This window comes from Myotis lucifugus, unplaced genomic scaffold (genome assembly GCF_000147115.1).
Source record: "Myotis lucifugus unplaced genomic scaffold, Myoluc2.0 scaffold_1, whole genome shotgun sequence".
NCBI lineage: Eukaryota > Metazoa > Chordata > Mammalia > Chiroptera > Vespertilionidae > Myotis > Myotis lucifugus.
Window position 1 is genome coordinate 38,763,454 of NW_005871049.1, and position 21,287 is coordinate 38,784,740.

Here is a 21,287-nt window from a genome sequence, read left to right on the forward strand (position 1 = left end):
TCACAGCTGCCCGGCGCTTTCAGGGCCTTAGGGGCTTCAGAGGTTCCAACCCAGTGTGATTAACCATAGTTTGCCTGCCAATAGTTATTTCCAGTGAAAATAATGTTGTGGGGAAAGAAATGTCAAGTGGAACGCACAACGCAATCATACAAATGCTTGTCCTTGAGATACTTTACATCCCTGTGACTATTTTTTTTGTAACAGCCAATTTTTTTTTATCCTTTCCCCTTTTCATCCCTCCCCCCTAGACCTCCTCCATCTGGTGACCATAACTTTGTTATCTGTATCTATGAGTCTGTAAAGAAATTTGCCTTAATTATACAGTAAAGTCACAGTAGGTTTGAAGTGAAAGCATGGAAAACATATACTTGTCAACTCTAATCTAAAGAAAGCCAGAGTTGCTGTATTAACAGACAAAGTTCAGAGCAAGGAATATTTCCAGAGATAAAGAGAGTCATTGCATGGATCGAGCAGTTAATTCATCAAGAGGACACAACAATCCTAGTTATGCTACTAATAAAAAAAAGTTTCACAAAATTCACAAAGCAAAAGCTGATAGAACTGAAAGGAGAAATAGCCAATTCCATATTTATACTTGGAAACTTCAACACCCCTTCTCGATAATTGATAGGACAAGTAGAGAAACTCAGAAAGGGCATAGAAGACTGGAACAACATGCCAACCAACTTTGTAAACTAATATTGATAGAACGCTCAGCAGAGCATCAGCGTACAAATCCATCTCTAGTGTACTTGGAACATTTACCGAGGCAGACCATATCCTGAGCCACAAAACAAGTCTTCATCATCGTACAAGTGCTGAAATCGTACAGCGTCTATTCTCTGACCACCATGAAATTAAATTAGAAATCAATAACAGAAAGAAATCTGGGAAATCTCCAAATAGTTGGAAAGTAAGCAACACACTTCTAGATAACCCAGAGGCCAAATGAGGGCTGTGGACGACCATCCTGTTGGGTTTATGGCTCTCTCCTCCAAATCTTTGTTTTGCTCAAATGAAATTACCCTGTTGCTATCAGGAGCCGTGGCACTAACTCCAGCCAAAGCAGAGAAGGTTCCTAAGAGCTGGCGCTGGCAGGGGGGCTGTTTGTTAACTGCCTGAAGAATGTAACCCAGAGCTGTCTGTCGGGCGGGCCCCAGTGCTGCAGAGCAGAACAAATGGGGAAGGAGCTGGGGTAGAGTCTGAGCCCTGGGAAGAGGCGCAGGCTGACGCTAACATGGATTCAGGAGAGCAGGGCGGACTGATGCCAGAAGGGAAGGAGATGCTCGAACGCCCAGCGCAGAATCAAGGGGCACACGGGAGGCTTTGCAGGAGGTTAACGTCCGTGAGCAAGAGCCTCGTGCAGTGTTCCCACGGACGCCAACACGGCTTCTACTCACAACGGAGCCATCTTCCAGGGAAGTGAGGACTGGCTAGAGTTAGGCAGGGAACTCCATCAGAGACTGGGTTCAGGTGAATCCCTCCACAGTTACTGACAATCGCCGTAAATGGTGGCTCTAATCCATTAAAACGATAACATTTTAGCCAATTAGTTCTACTTAAGAAAGCAGAGAAATGATCATTTTAGCTGGCACACCGCGCAACTTGCAAAAATAAAAACTTGTGTGTCTCAGAGGGAAGGGGGAGTTGGGTAGGTGGGTGGGAAGAAATTAACCAAAGAACTCGTATGCATATATGCATAACCCATGGACACAGAGAATAAGGTGGTGAAGGCCAGGGGCGGAGATGGGCTAGAAGAGGTCAATGGGGGAGAAAGGGGACCTATGTAATACTTCCAACAATAAAGATTAAAAACACACACACTTGAGTGTGTTAATGACAAAAGGGAACGTGTTGTCTGCGAAGCACTGCATTCCCTGCCGCCGCCGGATAAATGAGGCGTCATTATCAAAATACAGCGACATCAGCATCGCCACGTCACAGGGACGATTGAGAAGAGACCACTCACTTTCTCTGGAAGCATCATCCCACGCGCAGTCAGTGCAACCCACTGACCTGCGGTTCGTGCGTTTCTTTCACGTTTCTCCCCATTCCAGAGGAATTACCCAGACAGTATGAATTTGCACCAGTTTGTCTTCAGTCTAAGTTATGTCATAATCCAATTGCCTCCCGCCCCTCTTCCCAACCGCACAGTTTAATCTGATTAGGGACAAAGAGAAAATTGATGATGATCCATGAAATCTGGATAAGACCGTGTTCTAGATACCCTCCAAGATAAAAACCGCTCCAAATATTTTCAAATCTTGCTGCATAGTTTATAGAAAAGTCCTTTCAGCTATTTCCTCCTTGGAAGAAACATATGGGATATTGCTGCTGGAAAGGGGGCCAATTATGTGACCAGGATGTTTGTCTTTTGGTATCATGTGGAGGAAAAGGCAGCTTTTGCCTCGAGCTAGAAGACAAAAAAAGCTGTGCATAGCTGGTAGGAGGAAAGCTGATGACTACTGCCTGGGAGACAAAGTCCAAGGCAATTGATTCTCATATTCTCTCTCCCTCTCTCCTTCCCCCACCTCTCTCAAATCAAAAGCTGTAGGAGAAAGAAGTTTTTGAAAACCTGGTAGACCTCACCGGCATGGTTCAGCGGTTGAGCATCAATTTATGAAACAGGAGGTCATGATTCGATTCCTGGTCAGGGCACATGCCTGGGTTGCAGGCTTGATCCCAGTGTGGGGCATGCAGGAGGCAGCCAGTCAATGATTCTCCCTCATCATTGATGTTTCTATCTCTCCGCCTCCCTTCCTCTCTGAAATCAATAAACATATATTTAAAAGAGAAGAAAACCTGGTAGAATTGTGGGAACTACGGATCTACCTGTGTCAGAGAAAGAATCGAGGGCAAGTTCAACATTCCTGCTCACGCCCAGATGGGCACGCCAACCGTGGGTAGCAGTAATTGATGACAATGAAGGGTTGTATTTGGGCATGTATTTCTTTACACCTGAGACTCTTTTACTAGACTATTCGGTGCTTATTATTTTGATAATAGATGTCTCCCCCAAGGCCATCTACCTGGAGAGGTGAGCTTCTCCAGTGACTAGATTCTGAAAATGCACACATCTCCGCACTGCCCCTCCCGCCCTTACAGCATCATCAATCCTTTTCCTTTCAGAGTGGAGGGAGTCTCGGTTATTCTGCAAACAAGGGCACCTTCAGAGGCCTCCATTGTTTCTTTTTGGCTGTGGTGAAGGCCAGTGCTGGGAAGTTTCGTGTGCACGTGCCAGTCACCAGACAGTCTTGCTGAAAGGCAGGTTCTGATTCAGCAGGGCTGGGGTCGGGGCTGGAGATGCTGCCCTTGCATCCGTGGACCCTTCTCTGGGGAGCAGAAGTAAAGATAAATCGAGACTCTGGCTACAGGTCCTGCCCCTTCAGCCTGGGACGCCTGCACCGTGACTTCAGCTCTTTGGGCCACCGCCTTCTCATCTCCAAAATGAGGTTAATAATGCTGTCACTGTACTCAAAGGTCCCTTCCAGCTCTCACATTCTACGAGGCTAACCTGAAGTTTGTCGGAGGGGTAGAGCACTGTGTCCCAAATGACACAGAGACTGGATGACAACATAGGAAGGAACCAGCTGGTGTCAGGGCAATGCAGCTCCCAGGGTGCAACTCCCAGCAAATACCATGCGAATGGCACCCCCTGGATTTGTACAATGGAGCAGCCCTGGGGGTACCAGGCACGCCTTTCTATCTACGTCTATTCCTCTATCTACGTTGAGTTCCTGCAAAAGTTCCTTCCCATGTAGAGCGCATTGGCAATTTTAAGAGAATTGCTGTTTGCTTGAGGGATCAATCTCCTTCCAACAGCCCACCAATGGCAGGTCCCCTGGCTCCCACAGAAGTACCCTCCCCCCTTCCATCAGAAAAGATGAGGCACAAGAGGGCCTGGTGCCTGGAAGGGAACGCTTGGGAGTGACTGCGCGGGGTTTGAATGTGGGCCAAGCTGTGCTAGTCATACGAGACTGCATGCTTGAATGTGCTAAACTGAATCCTGGAATGTCAACACCAGAGGAGCCCGGGAAGCTGCCAGGCCTCAGAGAGGCCGAGGGTGTGGGCTTGGCATGTCGGCACCTGGATGCTTGGGCTTTCACCCCTCGGCAAAGTGCCTGTGGCCTCTGGAGATATGCCACCCGGCCTGAAGACCAGTTGGGCGGTGGAACAGGCTCAGTGTGTGCCCAATCTCAGGGGAGGAGGCTGGAGAGGGGACCCCTCGAAGGAGAAGGCAAGAAAACAGACCTTGCTCCCTGGGGTGATGGCTTCTAAAGGAGGGACCCTTCGATCAAACCCACAGTCAGAGAGCATCAGAATCTTGAAGAGTCTCTGGTTCAGGATGCACCTGCTGGGACTTCAGGCCCCGAGGAGGGGGAGGCGGGGAGATGAGGGGGAAGAGCTTTCCCTGTCCATCTGCTGTGGCAGTGGGCAGCAAGGGACGTGACTATGCCCACATAGATATGGTACCTACTGGCACGCTGGCTTCATCTTTGACATGACACATGGGGACCTGGAGACTCCAACAGCAGAATGGCTGCTGTTGCTCATGAGTAGTTTTCCTGGCTCAGTCTCTACCTCCGGCTGCGATCTGGCCATTTGCCTTCAGTCTGGGCCCTCAGCAGCTTCCCTCTACTCATCCAAGGGCCTCGGAGAGTTTCCAGAGAAAGACAATGAGATTCATGAGCCTGTTTCTTACATGTGCGAAATTCCCGGTGGACACGGTCTGCACAGTGAGGCACACGGTGGCATGTTTGTGGCAGAGAGCCAGTGTGTGCTGGGGACATGGCTGCACGTACTCAGTCCAGAGAAGGAGACAGACAACCTACAGCGCTTTCCGGCACCCTTTCCCCCTTCAGCTCCCAGAACACTGGCAGTCTGTCTTCGACTCTCCACACAGAAGGCTGAAGATGATACAACAACGAGAAAAAAATCTTAGAGACAAACCCCAGAGTTCCCTAATAAAACAACCCATCCAGATAACCCCACCCAGTGAAGCTGAGCTGACGACTCATCCATGTCCCAGAGCTTTGAGATCGCTTTTTAGTCCTCCACTCTTTTTAAAAAATATATTTTATTGATTTTTTTACAGAGAGGAAGGGAGAGGGATAGAGAATTAGAAACATCGGTGAGAGAGAAACATCGATCAGCTGCCTCCTGCACACTCCCTACTGGGGATGTGCCCGCAACCGAGGTACATGCCCTTGACCAGACTCGAACCTGGGACCCTTGAGTCCGCAGGCTGACTCTCTATCCACTGAGCCAAACTGGTTAGGGCAAGTCCTCCACTTTTAAACATGAAGAGATAACCAAGACTATAGAGACAATTCTCTACCATAAAAAACAAAGACCAAAACAAATAGACTATCAGAAACTTAGAGGAAAAAGACACAATTACAGGGAGAAGAAAATATCTTTAGAATATTAGTAGTAGCGCTAGCCAGTAGAGCATCAGCCTGCGGACTGAAGGGTCCCAGGTTCAATTCTGGTCAAGGGCCCATATCCGGGTTCCAGGTTCAATCCCCAGTAGGGGTTGTGCAGAAGGCAGCCGATCAATGTTTCTCTCTCATCATTGATGTTTCTCTCTCTCTCTCCCTCTCCCTTCTTCTCTGAAATCAATAAAAATATATTTTAAAAAACATTATTAGTAACTTTAGGAAGGTATGTGAAGATATTGCATCCACGAGACAAGAAAGTGCTATCCTGCAAATTTTTTCACAGAATAAGGAAGTCCTGGAAATTAAAAAAAAATAGTAGCAGACATTTTTTAAAAATTAAAAATAGTGTATGAAAGATAAATTCAAGGAAAAGTCTCCAAAAGTAGGACAAAAAAAAAATTGAGAAGATAGAAGCTGGGAAAGAAAAGCTAGAAAAGTTAGAGAATTTGTCTGGGAAGTCCAACATCTGAATAACAAGTTTTTGGATAAAAGAAAAGAGAGGGGAGAAAGAGAAGGAAATAATGTAAGGAAGTTTCCCAGAATTATAGAACCTGAGAGTCCAGATTGAAGGTTCTTCTGAGTGCCTAGGACAGTGGTTCTCAACCTTCCTAATGCCGCGACCCTTTCATACAGTTCCTCATGTTGTGGTGACCCCCAACCATAAAATTATTTTCATTGCTACTTCACAACTGTAATTTTGCTACTGTTATGAATCGTAATGTAAATATCTGATATGCAGGATGTATTTTCATTGTTAAAAATTGAACATAATTAAAGCATAGTGATTAATCACAAAAACAATATGTAATATATGTGACCCACAGGTTGAGAACCGCTGGCCTAGGATAATGCGTAAAAACTGACTCACACCAACACTCATCTTTGTAAAATTTGAAACAGTGGGTACAGAGAACAATTCAAACAGTTCTAGAGAAGACAAGAAGACGGTCCCATATAAAGGTCAGAAATAAGAATGGTTTGGGACTTCATCACATGGAAACTAGGGGCACTGGTAGAATGCCTTCACAGTTTGGAGGGGAAACATCTCAAACTATCAGTTAAGGATGAAGGTAAAAGTAAAGACATTTCAAGACATGTAAGGTCTTTATAAATGCCTTCCACCATTAATGTGCTTCACCCAAACAGGGAAGAGAGCTAAGAAAGAGAAAGGCAGGATAGTCAGAAAGCAGAGGCTCCTGCCCAAGACAGGATTAAGGTGAAGAAGAAAAATCTCTACACCATTTGCATGAAATAGATGTAGAGAGCAACTGACCCAGTATGAAGCAAATCAGAAAATCTGGGGGAGATGTCTACAGAAGTAGAAATTGATAGAATATGTGTTGTATTTGACTATATCAAGAGGGGATGGATGCAAATGGTGCCGGGGGTGGGAATATTGGAAAAGAATTAGCGATAAAGAAAAAAACTACACAAACAACAACAAAAGAAAACAAAACCAGTTATAACTCTAGGGAAAACAAAATGTTGTAGAAGAAAACATACTGCATGCTTGGCTGTGAAGAGTATTTATATAGTCATGATAAATCAAACTGAAAAATGATCAAAGCAAAAGCACGATACAGCTGTACGAGGAGGATTAGGGGAGGAATGTGTATGAAGTGGGAGATAAAGTTAATTCTTTTCTCCATAGTTGGAATGGGTAATGCATAAAACAAAAGAAAAAAATCAAGAAGTAGCAACATAACCGTATTACTTAGAAATGTGGACATAAATATAAAAAGTCACTGTTAAAATATTGAAAATGAGTGCCTATGGGAATTAGGATATGGGTACGAGAGATTAGGAAGTTGTTGCTTTCATAACAAGCTTTGTAGAACTATATGATTCTTTTTAAAGATTATTAAAATATATGCATATCTTTGATAAACAAAAATCTAAATTTAAAGAGAAAATCTACAGTCTGCACTAGCCATGATATGTATCCAATGCTTCAGGAAGAAAAATAAAAATATTATATCACTTTATATTCTCTGATTCCTTCATTCTTTCCCTTCCTCTTCCTCTTCTCTCCCTCCTCTTTTCTTCTCCCTCTCTTTTTTCATTTATTGTCTTCTATTTTATCTCCATAATTCTTTCTCAATTTCTCTTCACCCTTTCCCCTTATTTCTTCTTTTCTCTCTTCCTGGCATTGTATGTAGCCGAAATAGCTTTATTATTGCTATTACTTATTTATTGAATATAATGTTTCCAGTTCTTCATTCTTAATATTAAAAGCATGCATGGAATGTTCTTTCTTTCCCCCCAGCCAAAACATTCTAGGCAGTGCAATCAGTTGTAAGCTATTTTTTTTTTTATCAAGGTGGAGAAATTTCTGATGTAAAGGCTCTCTTAGACTTGCAGGAGATATCAGAGGTCATTGTGTCCAACCAGTCACCTGATGCAGGAGACACCTCTGCATACCTCTGCCCAGCACACATATTCCAGGCTCTGATTAAACAATGAATGTGGGGAATATCGAGCCATCAGCCAGGACACTCGGATCCCGACAGCTCAACTGGGAATAAGAGCTTCTATTTATTGAATGGAAGTTGCCCGCTCTCAGAGAGTTAAAAAATAACCTAACACGGCTCCCCGTGACAGCCCTTGATGTATCTACAGAAATCATGTCCCCTTGAGTGATCTCTGCTCTGGGCTAATCACTTTCTGGACCCTTCACCACCCTAGTCATTCATTCCCATGGAACACTCTAAGCTGTAACTTAATCTTTCAAAAAAGGTTTTTATTGATTTCAGAGAGGAAGGTAGAGAGAGAGAGAGATAGAAACATCAATGATGAGAGAGAACCATTGATTGGCTGCCTCCTACATGCCCCACACTGGGGATTGAGTCCGAAGCCCAGGCATCTACCCTGATCAGGAATCGAACCGTGACCTCCTGGCTCATAGATCAATGCTCAACCACTGAGCTACGCCAGCCAGGCAATGTAGCCTACGTTTTGAAGTAGCCGTTTCTCCCAACTCTTGATGACTTACATCAACCTCAAAGTCATCTAAAATTTTAGGTTGTTTTGTTTTTCATGTGCCCCTGAAAATCCTAGTACCCTATATCTTGTATGTGGGCAAATGAGTTTTCCCAACATTGCTGTGTGTTTTACATTTATCCCATGAAATCTCCTCTTCGGAGTTTTGGCTCAAATTCCCACCCTGTTTAGAGAAGTTTCTTATGATTCACTTGAGTGGACTTGCTTGGCTACCAGTTACAAATTCCTCACACTAAAATTACTTCATCATCCAACTCCCAAACAAAATTTATATCATCTCAGCTCCAAGAGCAATCCCCTTGGAGCCCCTCACTAGGTGACCCATTTCAGGTACCCTGGGCCATTGAGTTTGACAATAGAAGAAGGTGCGGGCAAGCCCTGCTTTGGGGTCTCTGGCCTGTGCACAGGATGGGGAGGGGGATCATCACCTTTACTGCCTACAACCCTGGACCAGTGTCAGACAACCTGGGCTGTCTCCTGTAATCCATCATTCCCACGCCTTCTGGGAATGAATGAAAATGAGTTGAGCACATGGAGATGAAGCAGATGGTTGGGTAGATTCCATGATGGATGAAGAGCAGAGAACTCCACAAGGCGGAGGCTCCTGATCCCACTGTGTCGGACTCAGTGCCAGCTGTCAACAGCTGGACAGTAGAGAAGGAACCACATTGTGATTAATACTCCATCTGTCAGGGACTGTCAACTCTGACAAATAATAACAATGGCTCACACTTGCAAAGTGCTTTGAGTTTTCAACATTCCTTTCCCTTGTAATAACCCTTAAGATGGGAAGGCCAAGTGGTAGTAACCCCATTATATAGAAGAGGAAGTGAAGATGCAAAGAGGTTCGGTGACTTGCTCATACCCACAACTCTTGGGAGGGTGGAGCTGGGAGGCAAGGCTGGGTGTCCTAGCTTGGAATCCAGTCTTCTCTCCACCAGGCATCTCTGAAGCCTACTGCCCAGGTCAACAATCAGAAAATGTTGATGTACCACCTGCTTTGGGCCTGTCACTGGCTAGCTGCTCGGAGGTGGAGCAGGGAGGGACAGAAGAATGTAACACATGAACCTTGACCTCAGTGAGCTCAGAGCAACTTAAAGCACTTTGTTCAGGCACCTGAGCAGGTGGACAGCCCCTGAGCACTCTAGCCATCGAAAGTAGAGGCGGCTCAGTCAGTGGAGAATGCTTCAGGGAGGGACAGGGCTGGGCTGGTCCTGAAGCGTGAACTGTGTTGGAAAGCCTGGGAAGGTAGGGGTGGAGGGTAGGCAGTGGGCAAAGTCTCAGTGGATAGGTGTGGGTGTAGAGCAGCAAGAAGAGACCTGCGTAAGCGCCGACAGAAGGGAGGGTGGGGGTCAAGGTGAAAGAAAGCAGGACGGAGAGGGTGATCCCATGGCAATGAGCAACCAATGACCTTGAGCAAGGAGGTGAAGGCCATACTCTAGGTATCCAGCTGACTTTCATGGGGCTATGCTGCAGGATGGGGAGACAGTGACAACTGGGACAGGGTCCCTCCCTCAGGAAGGGACAGGTGGGATTGCCTTATTTTCATCTCGGAATGAATGGCTCCTCACCATGAAAAGGAAAATGGGGGGAGGGGCGGGGAGAGGGCTGCAACCTAGTTCAGTATCTGGTTAACACTGTAGTCTTACTTCCCCACTCTGACTGACTTGGGCGGAGCTGCAGAGCCTAACCCCAGGGCCCCACACAGCTGACTTGGGCGGAGCTGCGGTGACCCTCAGGGGCCAACCACAGGAGGAGATATATAGGTCAGAGCCTCCCAAGGAGTTCAGTTCAGGCTTTGGGTCCGGAATTCCGCTGGACTAGCAGATCTGAGAAATAAAGGTTAAACTTTCCTCCCTCTGAGTGCTGGCTGATCATTCTCCTGTGCATTCTGCCACAACCACCACACTACAATAGCATGAGGTATCACTATGAGGTATCTTTCAGCTCTCAGGAATCAGCCTTCCAGTTTTCTAAAGTTTGTTTTTGTTTAAATTGTAAACAAGTCTGTTTACTACCTTAGCTTATCACTCCCGTCAGTGTGTCCTGTGGAACACTAGCCCTGTTCTCTGCTCAATTTAGAATGAAGAAGCCTTACTACTCATCCCTCTCTTGGAGACTCACAGAGCTCAGTAGCATCTTAAAGGCTCTGATAAGTCCTGCAGCTAAGGAACATCTTTTGTTTTGACCAGAAAACCCTTTTTCAAGAAAGTCCAGGAACATCTCCTGGAACTAGTGGGCTCACAATCACTGCCTTCTCCCACTCAATTCTCACAACTGCCCTGGAATATCAGTTATTATATTTACGTCCAATGAGAATACTGAGACCAAGATGTGTAGTCATTTGCCCAAGGATACATAACTAAGAATGGTCAGATTCAAGTCCAGGATTTGATAGTATAAGTCTGAGGCTTTGTCCCTAACTACTTCTGAATCATCTTTTGAAGATGTTATTGTACTTTTCCTAACAAACAAAGCACACCTAATTATTTTGGGGAAAAGATACAGAAACTTATGGAGGAGGAAATAAAAACCACTAGGAATGACTTAAAGCTGATCAGGCATAGATCACCCTAGAGGCCTGGGCTGCTTTCCAATTCGGAGGAACTCCTTTCCCTGGACCCATCCACTCTCCCTCAGATGTAGCTCCTATTGGCAGAGGATAGTGCGGCTAGTGGCTGGAGGTGGTTGATGGATTTCAGTTAAGATCAGATGGTTGCCACCCTGGCCAGTGTGCTCAGTGGTTAGAGTGTTGGTCCTCACAGCAAAGGATTGTGGGTTTGATTCCTGGTCAAGAGCACCTAGCTGGGTTGCAGGTTTGATCCCTAGCCCTAGTTGGGGTACATGCAGAAGGCAGCCAATCAATGTGTCTCTCTCACATCAATGTTTCTCTCTCTCTCTTCTCCTCCCTCTTTCCCTCCCTCCCACTCTCTCTAAAAAAATCAGTGGAAAAAATATCCTCAGGTGAGTATTAGCAACAGCAACAAAAATAAATCAGATGAGTGCTTTGAGATAAACAATGGCAAATCAGAAAACGTTTATACTATTGATTAAACAAAATTTTATAAAAACCACAAAAGTTAAATTCCTATATCATTTTGTGCACACAATAATTTTTACCAAAACTATCTCCTGAACAAGACCCAAATTGATGAAGTTCATGGTATAATTAAACAATAATTACATTTTAAAACAGTAAATCCAAATTCAAGATTTTGAGAGATTACACACTTTTCAGCAGGATATTCCAACAACAGAAAAAGATAAACACTCGTCTGTGAACACTGCATAAAAAATGTTCTTACAATAGCTAAGATTTGGAAACAATCTAAGTGCCCATCAGCAGATGAGTGGATTAAAAAACTGTGGTACATCTACACAATGGAATACTGTGCTGCTGTAAAAAAGAAGGAACTTTTACCATTTGCAACAGCATGGATGGAACTGGAGAGCATTATGCTAAGCAAAATAAGCCAGTCAAAGAAAGATAAATATCACATGATCTTACTCATATGTGGGATATAATGATCAACATAATTTGATGAACAAAAATAGATCCAGAGACAAATGATAAGTGGGGAGTTAGAGAACAACCAAAGGACTTGTATGCATGCATATTAGCATAACCAATGGACACAGACACTGGGGGGGCGGGGGGGGGGGGGGGCTTGCCCGGGGTGGGAATGAGGGAATGACTGGTGTGTGTGTGTGTGTGGGGGGTCAATTGGGGAAAAAAGAGACATATGTAAAGCTTTAAACAATTAAAATAAATAAATAAATAAAAATTTAAAAAATGTTCTTGAAATATTTGTATTGGATATGAAATAGGTTAAAAACTAACAAAAATACTAAAGGCGATTATAAAGAATATATTTTTTTTGTAGAGCAGGCCACAAATAAAAACATAGCAAGGCATCTAACCAATCCAATTGATTCAGACAGAACGTAGGATGTGGTTTCCAGGGGCTGGGGCACAGGGAGAATAGGCAGTTGTTTAACGGGTAGAGAGTTCCAGATTTGCAAGACGAACAGAATTCTGGAGATGGATGGAGGTGGTGTTTGCACAACAACATGAAGCTCCTTAGCACTACTGAACTGTACACTTCAGGCTGCCTGGCCTTGGGCAAGTTCCTTAGTTCCCTCATCTTTGTGAACTTGGAATAATAGTAGCACCTACCTCATAGGCTTGTTGTCAAGCTTAAATGAGTTAATGTGAGAAAAGCGCTTGGAATTGCCTAGCACATGGCATAGACTATAAAGTGTTTTCTCCTCTCTTCCTCTTTTCCCTTCTTTCCTTTTTCTTATTCTTTTTCCTCCTCCTTCTATTATTACTATTACTGTTGTTATTATTATCATGATTATATCATGACTACTTTTTTCCTCTGTGATACAGGCCTCATATTGGAGCTGCCTCCCAGGACAGTCAGGAGGCGTAGTCACTGAAAGTGACGAAGGCATTTCTGACCCAGCTGTGGGTTGGCAGCTGTACTGCGAAGAGAGCTGAGCCTTGGCAAACTGTTCTCATGCATGAGATCTGACCCTCAAGTATTGAGGCTGAAGTTTTAACCAATGAACGGGAGCCTGTTCATCAATGCCACCTCCAGAGCTCTGTCCTGGGGGAGTGGGGGTGGGGGGTGGGGAGAGGGGCTGTCCACATAAGTGGACTGTACTGCCATTGCTCAGACTATTTTTGGAATTTCCCTAATGCCTTCCCCCATCTCCACCCCAATCGAAATGCTATTGCTCTCTTAATGTTTCGGTTAGATCTCCTTTTCTAAATGTAATCAATCCTGCTTAGGGTTATAGTTATTTCTTCCTGAGCCCACCTCTCATCCTTGAGGACAGCGAGTTCGTCTTACTTACACCCGTACCCCCCACCCCCTCGCCCCTGTGCAATGTCAGTTCTCCATAAATGCCGGCTTTATTGCTGAGTTATGTTGAGATTGACTCTGTGAATCATGGGGTGCTCTTAGGAATGTCCCCACTGTGGCCAATCTGTGTCCTTTGGGGTGGATGTGGCTTTAGGAAAACATGAAGTAATTTTAAGCTAAGTTTGGGGAATGCGTTAAACAATGCCAATTCTGTCCTACAAATAAGTTTACAAGGCTGGTTTCCTTGCATGGATTGTAAGCCAGGTCAACCTGCCATTTCCCTAGACTGTTTCCAAAAAGTACTTTGAGCAGGGCCTTTGGAATAGGCACATGAAGACCAAGGCTGACTTGGCTGCTCTGGACCTAGCAGCCATCCCTGAGCAGGCTGTAATGCCAAAAGTGACCACCAGAGGGGGGACGTGTTCCAGACCCCAAGGTGGGCCTCCACAACTGCTCCAAAAAACTTCGCATTTAAAGACTGGCCACCAGAGCAGCTGCAGTTCACATCTCAGTCAGTACCTAGCAGAGCTGCTGGTGCCTCCACCGGACACCTCCCGAACGCTGCCCTGGCTGAACGAGGCGAGGCACCAAGACCGGGCTGCCCAGCCCCAGGCCCCCACTCGGGCACTAAGCTGAGCCTTGCCTCCTAACTTGATCCTCCTGGAAAAGTGACCCCCAAGTCGAGTCACTGGGCACCCCTACAGCCTCTTTCTATGATTTGTTCTGGATTTGGCTGGCTGTGGGGACAGGCTCCCAGGGGCTGCCTAGGTCTCAGTGCGGCGGGAGCAGCCACCTCTCCAGCCACCATGGGTGCCAGGAACTGAAGGGACAGCCTCTGCAGCCTCCGTGGAGGCCCTAAGGTGAGTCTTTATCACTTTGACCCTAACTTTGTCCCAGTACCTGGCAGCGGGAGGACACGGTGTTCAGGGATCCTCAGGCTGTGGAGCATGGAGGGGCCAGCCCCAGGTGGGAAGGCCCCAGTGGCAGCCTGAGGAGATCCACGGGGCCCTGGTCCAGCTGTCTGCACTGGCGACTGTGAGTCTGCATTTGGGTGCCAGAGGAAGCTATTGCCTTAGGGACAACTATTCCAGGCGCGGGACACTGCTCCAGAGCCTATTCAGGGAGCAGAGGGTATGGGTGACAGTCTCCCTACATGTGCAGAGTGTGTGCGCGTGTGTCTGTGCATGTGTGTGCGCATGCGTGCATGTGTGTGTCTGTGCATGTGTGTGCATGTGTGCGCGCGCATGTGTGCGCGCACACGTGTGTCTGTGCATGTGTGTGCACCTGTGCATGTGTGTGTCTGTGCATGTGCGTGCATGTGCGTGTGCATCTGTGCATGTTTGTGCGTGTGTCTGTGCATGTGCGCACACGTGTGTCTGTACGTGTGTGTGCATGTGCACGTGTGTCTGTGCATGTGTGTGTGCCTGTGTGTGTCTGTGCATGTGCGCGTGTGTGTATGTGCCTGTGTGTCTGTGTCTGTGCACGCATGCCCGGTGGTGGAATATATATGAAGGGAGAGCCTATTTATAAAACATCTACACCTTTCCAGCTTTGGGCTGTGATTGAGATTAACTGAGTACAGTTAGAGGAGGAGAGGGTTTAAAACCCACTTAGGGATCCACTCTCCAGAGAGGGCCACGTTACGGCTAGGAATCCAAAGAAAAGCTGTGCGCCCTGCAGCATGAGGCGCTGGATCCCAGACACGCCGTCTTTGCAGCAACAAGCAAGGCTCATGCCACCCCCTCGGCAGGAAGAATTGATCGAGTCCTCCTGCGGCCCGGAGAGGGACCCTGAGAGCCGGGGTCCGGATCTTAGCTCTGGCCTGCGTTCACGATCACCTTTTGCAAGGGGCACCCACACAGCATTGTTCCTGACACTGTCAAGGCGGCCGGGAGGCCTCAGGAAGCTGCAGGCCCTCCTAGCTGGCTGCTGGGCAGAGTCAGAAGATGCTGGGGGCTGAGGGCTCTCACCAGACCCTGCCACCGACCTCCCGTGCGCCCTTGCTCGTAAAGCCCCTCCACGTTCATGTCCCACATGAAGCTCTCGATGCCGAGTGGCTGGCAGATGTGCTTCTCCCCATCACAGAAAGGTCGGCCTGGGGCTGCCCGAGCTCGGCTGATTGGGCCAAGTCCCCGAGTAATAGGAGGGGAGCCAGGAGAGGCCCCCGTGCCTGCTGGCCTGCAGAGCGCCTGGGGTGGGGCTGTGGATGGCTGGGAGCCTCAGCTCTAAAATGCACCATTAAGACACACTAAGGCAGCGGTTCTCAACCTGTGGGTCGCGACCCCTTTGGGGGTCGAACGACCCTTTCACAGGGGTCGCCTGAGACCATCGGAAAACGCGTATATAATTACATATTGTTTTTGTGATGAATCACTATGCTTTAATTATGTTCAATTTGTAACAATGAAAATACATCCTGCATATCAGATATTTACATTACGATTCATAACAGTAGCAAAATTATAGTTGTGAAGGAGCAACGAAAATAATTTTATGGTTGGGGGTCACCACAACATGAGGAACTGTATTAAAGGGTCGCGGCATTAGGAGGGTTGAGAACCGCTGCTCTAAGAGGTAAAGTTTCTTCTCTGTGGGGGAGCAAGGCCCCACTCTGACTGGAAACACGGAAGTCCGGGCTCCGTGGGCTTCCTCCGCAGGGCACCTGGGCGTCCACACCCCGCATGTGTCCATGGCCCTCGTCCCCTCCCTTCCAGCTGTCAGAGCCTCTCCTTGCCCCCAGAGCCCCACCTGCCCCCCTTAACTACTCATCTTGGGCCCTAAAGGTGGTCGCCGAAAGGGGTGGCTACACCCTTCCAGGACAAAGCACTCTGGTGCTGAGCCAGTGCCCTGGGTGGGAAGCGTTTGTGTGGCGCCTCACCCCTCTCCGACACCCTTGGTTCTTGCCTCTTTATGCCTCTGCTTATCTTTAAAATGGGAAAGACAAACTGACACCACCTCACAGTGCTCCTGGAGGGCAGAGAGGCCCCGGATGGCAAACAGGACTGCAGTGCGTGGGATGTACGCACACGTGAGGGGCTTCGCTCTATTATCACACACTCGGCGGTTCGCTGTACCTTGCCTGAGAGCACAAACTCGGCCCAAAGGCTATAAGACCAAAGACGGAAGGGTCTAAAATAAACCTTGGTTTGAAAGAACATGCGTAGGTTTCGTTCCCAAGGAACAAACATTAGCAGAGCTGGCTGAGCATCTGCAATCTCATCTCACTCACATCTGGCCTCCTGCTCGGCCAGCCCGTCTCCCCACCCAGCTCCCCAGGCTCCTGCTCCACCAGCTGAGGGGTGCGGAGAGAGCAGAGATGGGGCCACCCTACGGACACATCCCCCGTAACAAGCAGTGCATCCTAGCTCTGGCCTGCAGCTGAGCACCAGAGCGGAGGGTGGAAATGAAGATGGGGCTACGCCGGCCCACGCCCGTCTCAGCGCCTCCCTCGGGCAGGCGGCTCTGGCTCCCTGCGGCCCCGGGGCAGAAGCGCCGTTGCCTTTGGCCAGGGGAGGGTTACCACCGGCAGAAGACGCTGGCCTCCTGCTTGCTGCTCGCCCGGATCCCAGGGATGCAGAGGGAGGGGTGCTGCACACAGTGCTCTGAAACTAGGGAGGGTCCCCCGCAGCTTAGCAGCAGCGGAGCTGTTCAGGGCCCCACCTAGAGGCCCTTACTGGGTGGAGGACTTGGATGGATGGAGGGTATTGGGAGACTAGCGAACTGGACACAACTGCAGCCCAGAGAAGCTGGGGCAGGAGCTGTCTCGGAGCTCCGGGAAACCCTTGGTGCAGGGAATAAAGACCGTGGCAGAGATGTGGGCTCCCCTCCGCCCCTTCTCCCACAGGAGAAAGGCCTGCAGAGACTGCGAGCACCCTGATCGTGCGTGCATGTGTGTGTATGCATGTGTGTATGTGTGTAAGTGCCTGTTTGCATGCGTGTGCATGTGTGTGTGTGAGTGCATGGGTCTGAGTGCATACTTGCATGTATGTGTGTGAGTCTGTGTGTGCGCACATGTGTGTTGCATCTCATTACTTGAAAAGACAAGAGCAGAATCCACTGTCCATCCCTCTGGCTGTCCGAAGGGCAGTTGTTTGGCAATTGCTCATGTGTGGCCTCTTCTCGGCACTGAAGTCAGAGGTCTCTGGAGGCAAAGGTCAAGTCATGAAACAGATTTACGTTTGCTCTACCAGAAGGAGCCGTTCGGCCAGCCTCCTCCTTCTTTATCCCTGTTTACTGAAACGGTCCTGAGGCCATGTTTCCCACCTGCCTCCGAAGGGAACTCACTGGATGGCTGCTCCTTCCAATCAGCAGGCACTGTCCCCCCACCGCCACCTGCTGTGGCCTCCCCCCAAACACCCCCCTGCCCCCGTCACCTCCTTCCTGGTGGTAGACCCCTGGCTGGCACTCTGGGCCTCAGAACTGAGCTTGCTCCACGCAGGGCCTGGCACCCACCCATCCTCCCAGGAGCCTTTATCATCCTAAGAAATCACTTTTTACAAGTGGATTTATTTGGATTCAATATCCATAGAGTCAAAGAACATCAGAATGAAGGTCAAGCTAAATGAACAGCTAGAGAGTCATTTATAAAATCATTGAGCATATATGTGAGAAAAGAATATCAAGTATTTTATGTAAATAAATACTTTGTAATTTGGCTCGAGAAAATGGATTTTCTCCTTATACAAAGAATGCATCATAGAAAACGCAGGAAATCCAGCAAACTAAAGGAGGCCCTATTCCCACCAGAGTCCTGTAACACACCTGGATCTACCAGGTCTCACCTGGGACACCTGGACGTCTCACATACAGTCTGTCCTGTCACACATGCAGGACATGTATATGTTACAAAATGGGGTGGTGTTGTACACACTTGTGTAACCGGGCCTGGTTCACTTCAAACAGCAGAACACTTGCTCCAGTTCCGGGTACGTTCCTGGGACACCAGGGGTAGGACCACAAGGCCCCGTGATGCAGCCTCAGGAGGCCATGCAGGACAGGGCCCTTCCTGGGTGCAAGGTTGTCCAGGTCCTTGTGTCTGGGGGGCCCCACCGAGGCCACCTGCTCCTCAGCATCCCGTGGCCCCACTAAACCCAGCTCCTCTCACCACCAGCCCAGCCAGGTTGGGAGTAGTTCTGGTCTTAGCTCTGTTGGCTGGTGGTCTCCATACCTGCCTTTGTGTCTAGCTTCCCTCCTTTTAACACAGAGTAGAAACCCATGTCTCTGACATGCTCAGGGCTCCAGAGGCTCAGAAATTGCTCCATCGGAGTCAGAAGAATTGGCTCCTCCAGGCCCTACCCAGCATGGCTCTTGGAATACCCTGATTGTGCGTGCATGTGTGTGTGTGTGTATATGCATGTAAGTGCATGCATGCATTTGTGTGTGTGCGTGTAAGTGCATGCATGCCTTTGTGTGAGTGTGTGCATACCTGTGTGTTGCATGCACACATGGGTATGCAGGAGATGTGGCATCTCATTACTTAAAAAGACAAGAGCAGAATCCACTCTCCATCCCTCTGGCTGTCAGAAGGACAGTTGTTTGGCAACTGCTCATTTACGGCCTCTTCTCAGCCCTGAAGTCAGAGGTCTCTGGAGGGTGCCAGCCCCAGCTCAGGGTGCTAGCCCCACCGAGAGCTATTGAAAGAAAGAAGACGGATACCCACTATCAGAAAGGCTCAAAGGGCCTTGGCCCTCGAAGCACTGAGGGAACCGGGGAGGGGGGATCAGAGTCCTAAGCAGCCTGTAGATGTCACCTGTGGATGAGGACAGCAGCCCAGTGATCAGACCACAGGGAGGACACTTGTTCTACCCACTCGCTTCTGTTTCCACCTACAGTTTATTCTCTCTCTCCCTTCCTCCCTTCCTCCCCTCGTCTCTTGCTGTCTCTCCTGCTGCTGCTGAAGGACAGGATGGAGAACAAAGCCATGTACCTGAACACTGTGGGCGACACCGGCTCCATCTTCGAGGAGCCCTTCGATGGCAGGAGCCTGTCCAAGCTGAACCTGTGTGAGGATGGTGAGTGCCTGCGGCTCGGTCTCGGGGTGAGAGATCTGCCCTGAGCCCCACACCCAACCTTGGCATTGCCCCAGGGTGCAGGTGACCTCCTGCCCATACTGCATGTGTTGAACTTCATGCTTTGAAGGGTCATTTCCAAGTGTCTTCTCATTCATACATCTCAACAACTCTTTGTGATCAGCCAGATGAGGAGCTGTTTTACAGATGAGCTTATGGAGGCTGAGAAAAGCATGAGGGATCATTCAGCTCACCAGTCGTAGAGGTCTCCTGACTCCTTTCGCCTCTCTCCTCTGAGTGAGTGAGACTGGGGCCAGACAAAGACACCTGAAACCATTAGCCTGGACCCTCTCAGGTTAGGAGCCAACAATCCATTTCCAGAAGCCTGCCTCCTGGGTACCCAGCACAGAGCTCAGTACTTAGTAGGTGCTTTGAATAAATTGCTGCATGAATGCACACACTTCTCTTTGCATTGAGTAGAGAGTGTCATCCCCACATCAAAGATGAATAGAATGGAGCTCACAGAAGAGTCTTGTAAAGACTTATGGTCGGTGAACTAGAGATAGTCTGTGTTAGTCAGGTTCTCTGGACAAACAGAACTGGTGTGAGATAATGTGAGGAACTGACTCACGTGGCTATGGAGGCTGAGAAGTCCCACCGTCTGCTGTCTATAGGCTGCAGACTCAGGAGAGCTGGGGTGTAATTCAGTCCAAGTCAGAAGGCCTGAGAACCAGAGGAGCCAGTGGTATAAATAGCCGTTTGAGGGCTGGAGAACATGAGGTGAGATGTCCCAACTCAAGCAGTCAGGCAGAAAACAAAAAAGCAAATACCTCCACCCTCTGTTCTAACTCAGGTCCTCGACTGATTGGATGAGGCCCACCTACATTAGGAAGAGCAATCTGCTTCACTGAGCCCGCCAATTCAAAAGCTAATCGCATCCAGAAACACCTTCCAAGACACACCCAGAAATGATGTTTATCCTGGGCACTGTCACGGCACAATCAGGTTAACAGAAAATTAACCGTCATGCGGGCCTTTTTTCAAGCACATGTTCATTGTGCTCCACTCTGCTAGCCGCCTCTGTGGTGAAATCACTCAAAATAGAAATGACTCTCCTTCATGCTCCAAGCCTGCTTTTCTCCCCAAAGGTGCTAAGTGTAGGAAGGGAAGCCGAGTGGCTTAGAAAGGCAGCGATGGAGGACAGTCTCCGCCGGGAGAGAAGACAAGGCAAATTTGGGCTTGTGACCAATACACCCCCTCATGCTGCCCTAGTGAACTGCCCACCATTACATCTCTTCCTCTGGATCCCAACCAACATATTTGAGAACCCACAATGTGTCAAGCTATCGGTTAGGTGCCAGGCATGCTCCCATGAGAAATTAAACCATCCTTGCCCTCAGAGCGCTTACGATCCCAGTGGAAGAGACTGGCAGGGGGATGATTACCCAACATATAAAGTAGGCAAAAATACGTGTGATTATTGAAGTCAAGCAGGGAGAAGCCTTTCGGGAATAGGCCTTAAAGATTGAACACAACTTTCTAAGCCAGGCCAGTGTTTCCGTCAGGTTAATGCCACCTGGGAAGAGAGGAAGGACCCTGGGCCACTCGGTTACTGGCCAGGCTCGGCATGTCCCCACCCGCACCTCAGCAAAGGCCAAGCTGGTTTTCGTATCCCTGCTCCAGCCCTCTTCCCATGGCCCATCAGTAGGGAGGCCTGGTTGAGCAAGAGAACTGGGGTCCAGCACAGTGGTGGCGAGTGAAGGACCACCAGGCCCAGCCTGGGTGCCAGTGTGGGAAGGGCAGGGTGGGAGACCCCAGGGTGAGCAGAGGCCTGGGGTTGGAAGTGCCACTGGGCCATCATATCCTTTTCCTCGTACCTTATCTTACTCTCCATTTTTCTGAACCCCAAATTAAAAGACAAAGATTACTGGGACCAGATGATTGAAAAAATAACAGTAACCCTAGCC

General features: G+C 48.3%; 1 protein-coding gene across 2 annotated transcripts in view; it reads left to right on the forward strand.

The window, feature by feature from the left end:
* The first annotated feature begins 13,807 nt into the window (after positions 1-13,807).
* Positions 13,808-21,287, forward strand: part of SCARA5 (scavenger receptor class A member 5) — a 107,652-nt gene continuing 100,172 nt past the window's right edge. Inside the window, exons 1-2 of one of the 2 annotated variants that reach the window (XM_014457021.2) lie at positions 13,808-14,172; positions 19,212-19,323. In XM_014457021.2, the coding sequence (XP_014312507.1) occupies positions 19,218-19,323 (106 nt within the window). In that variant the 5' untranslated portion in view covers positions 13,808-14,172; positions 19,212-19,217. The remainder of the gene's footprint in view (positions 14,173-19,211; positions 19,324-21,287) is intronic. The other variant, XM_006081941.3, reaches the window with a different exon arrangement.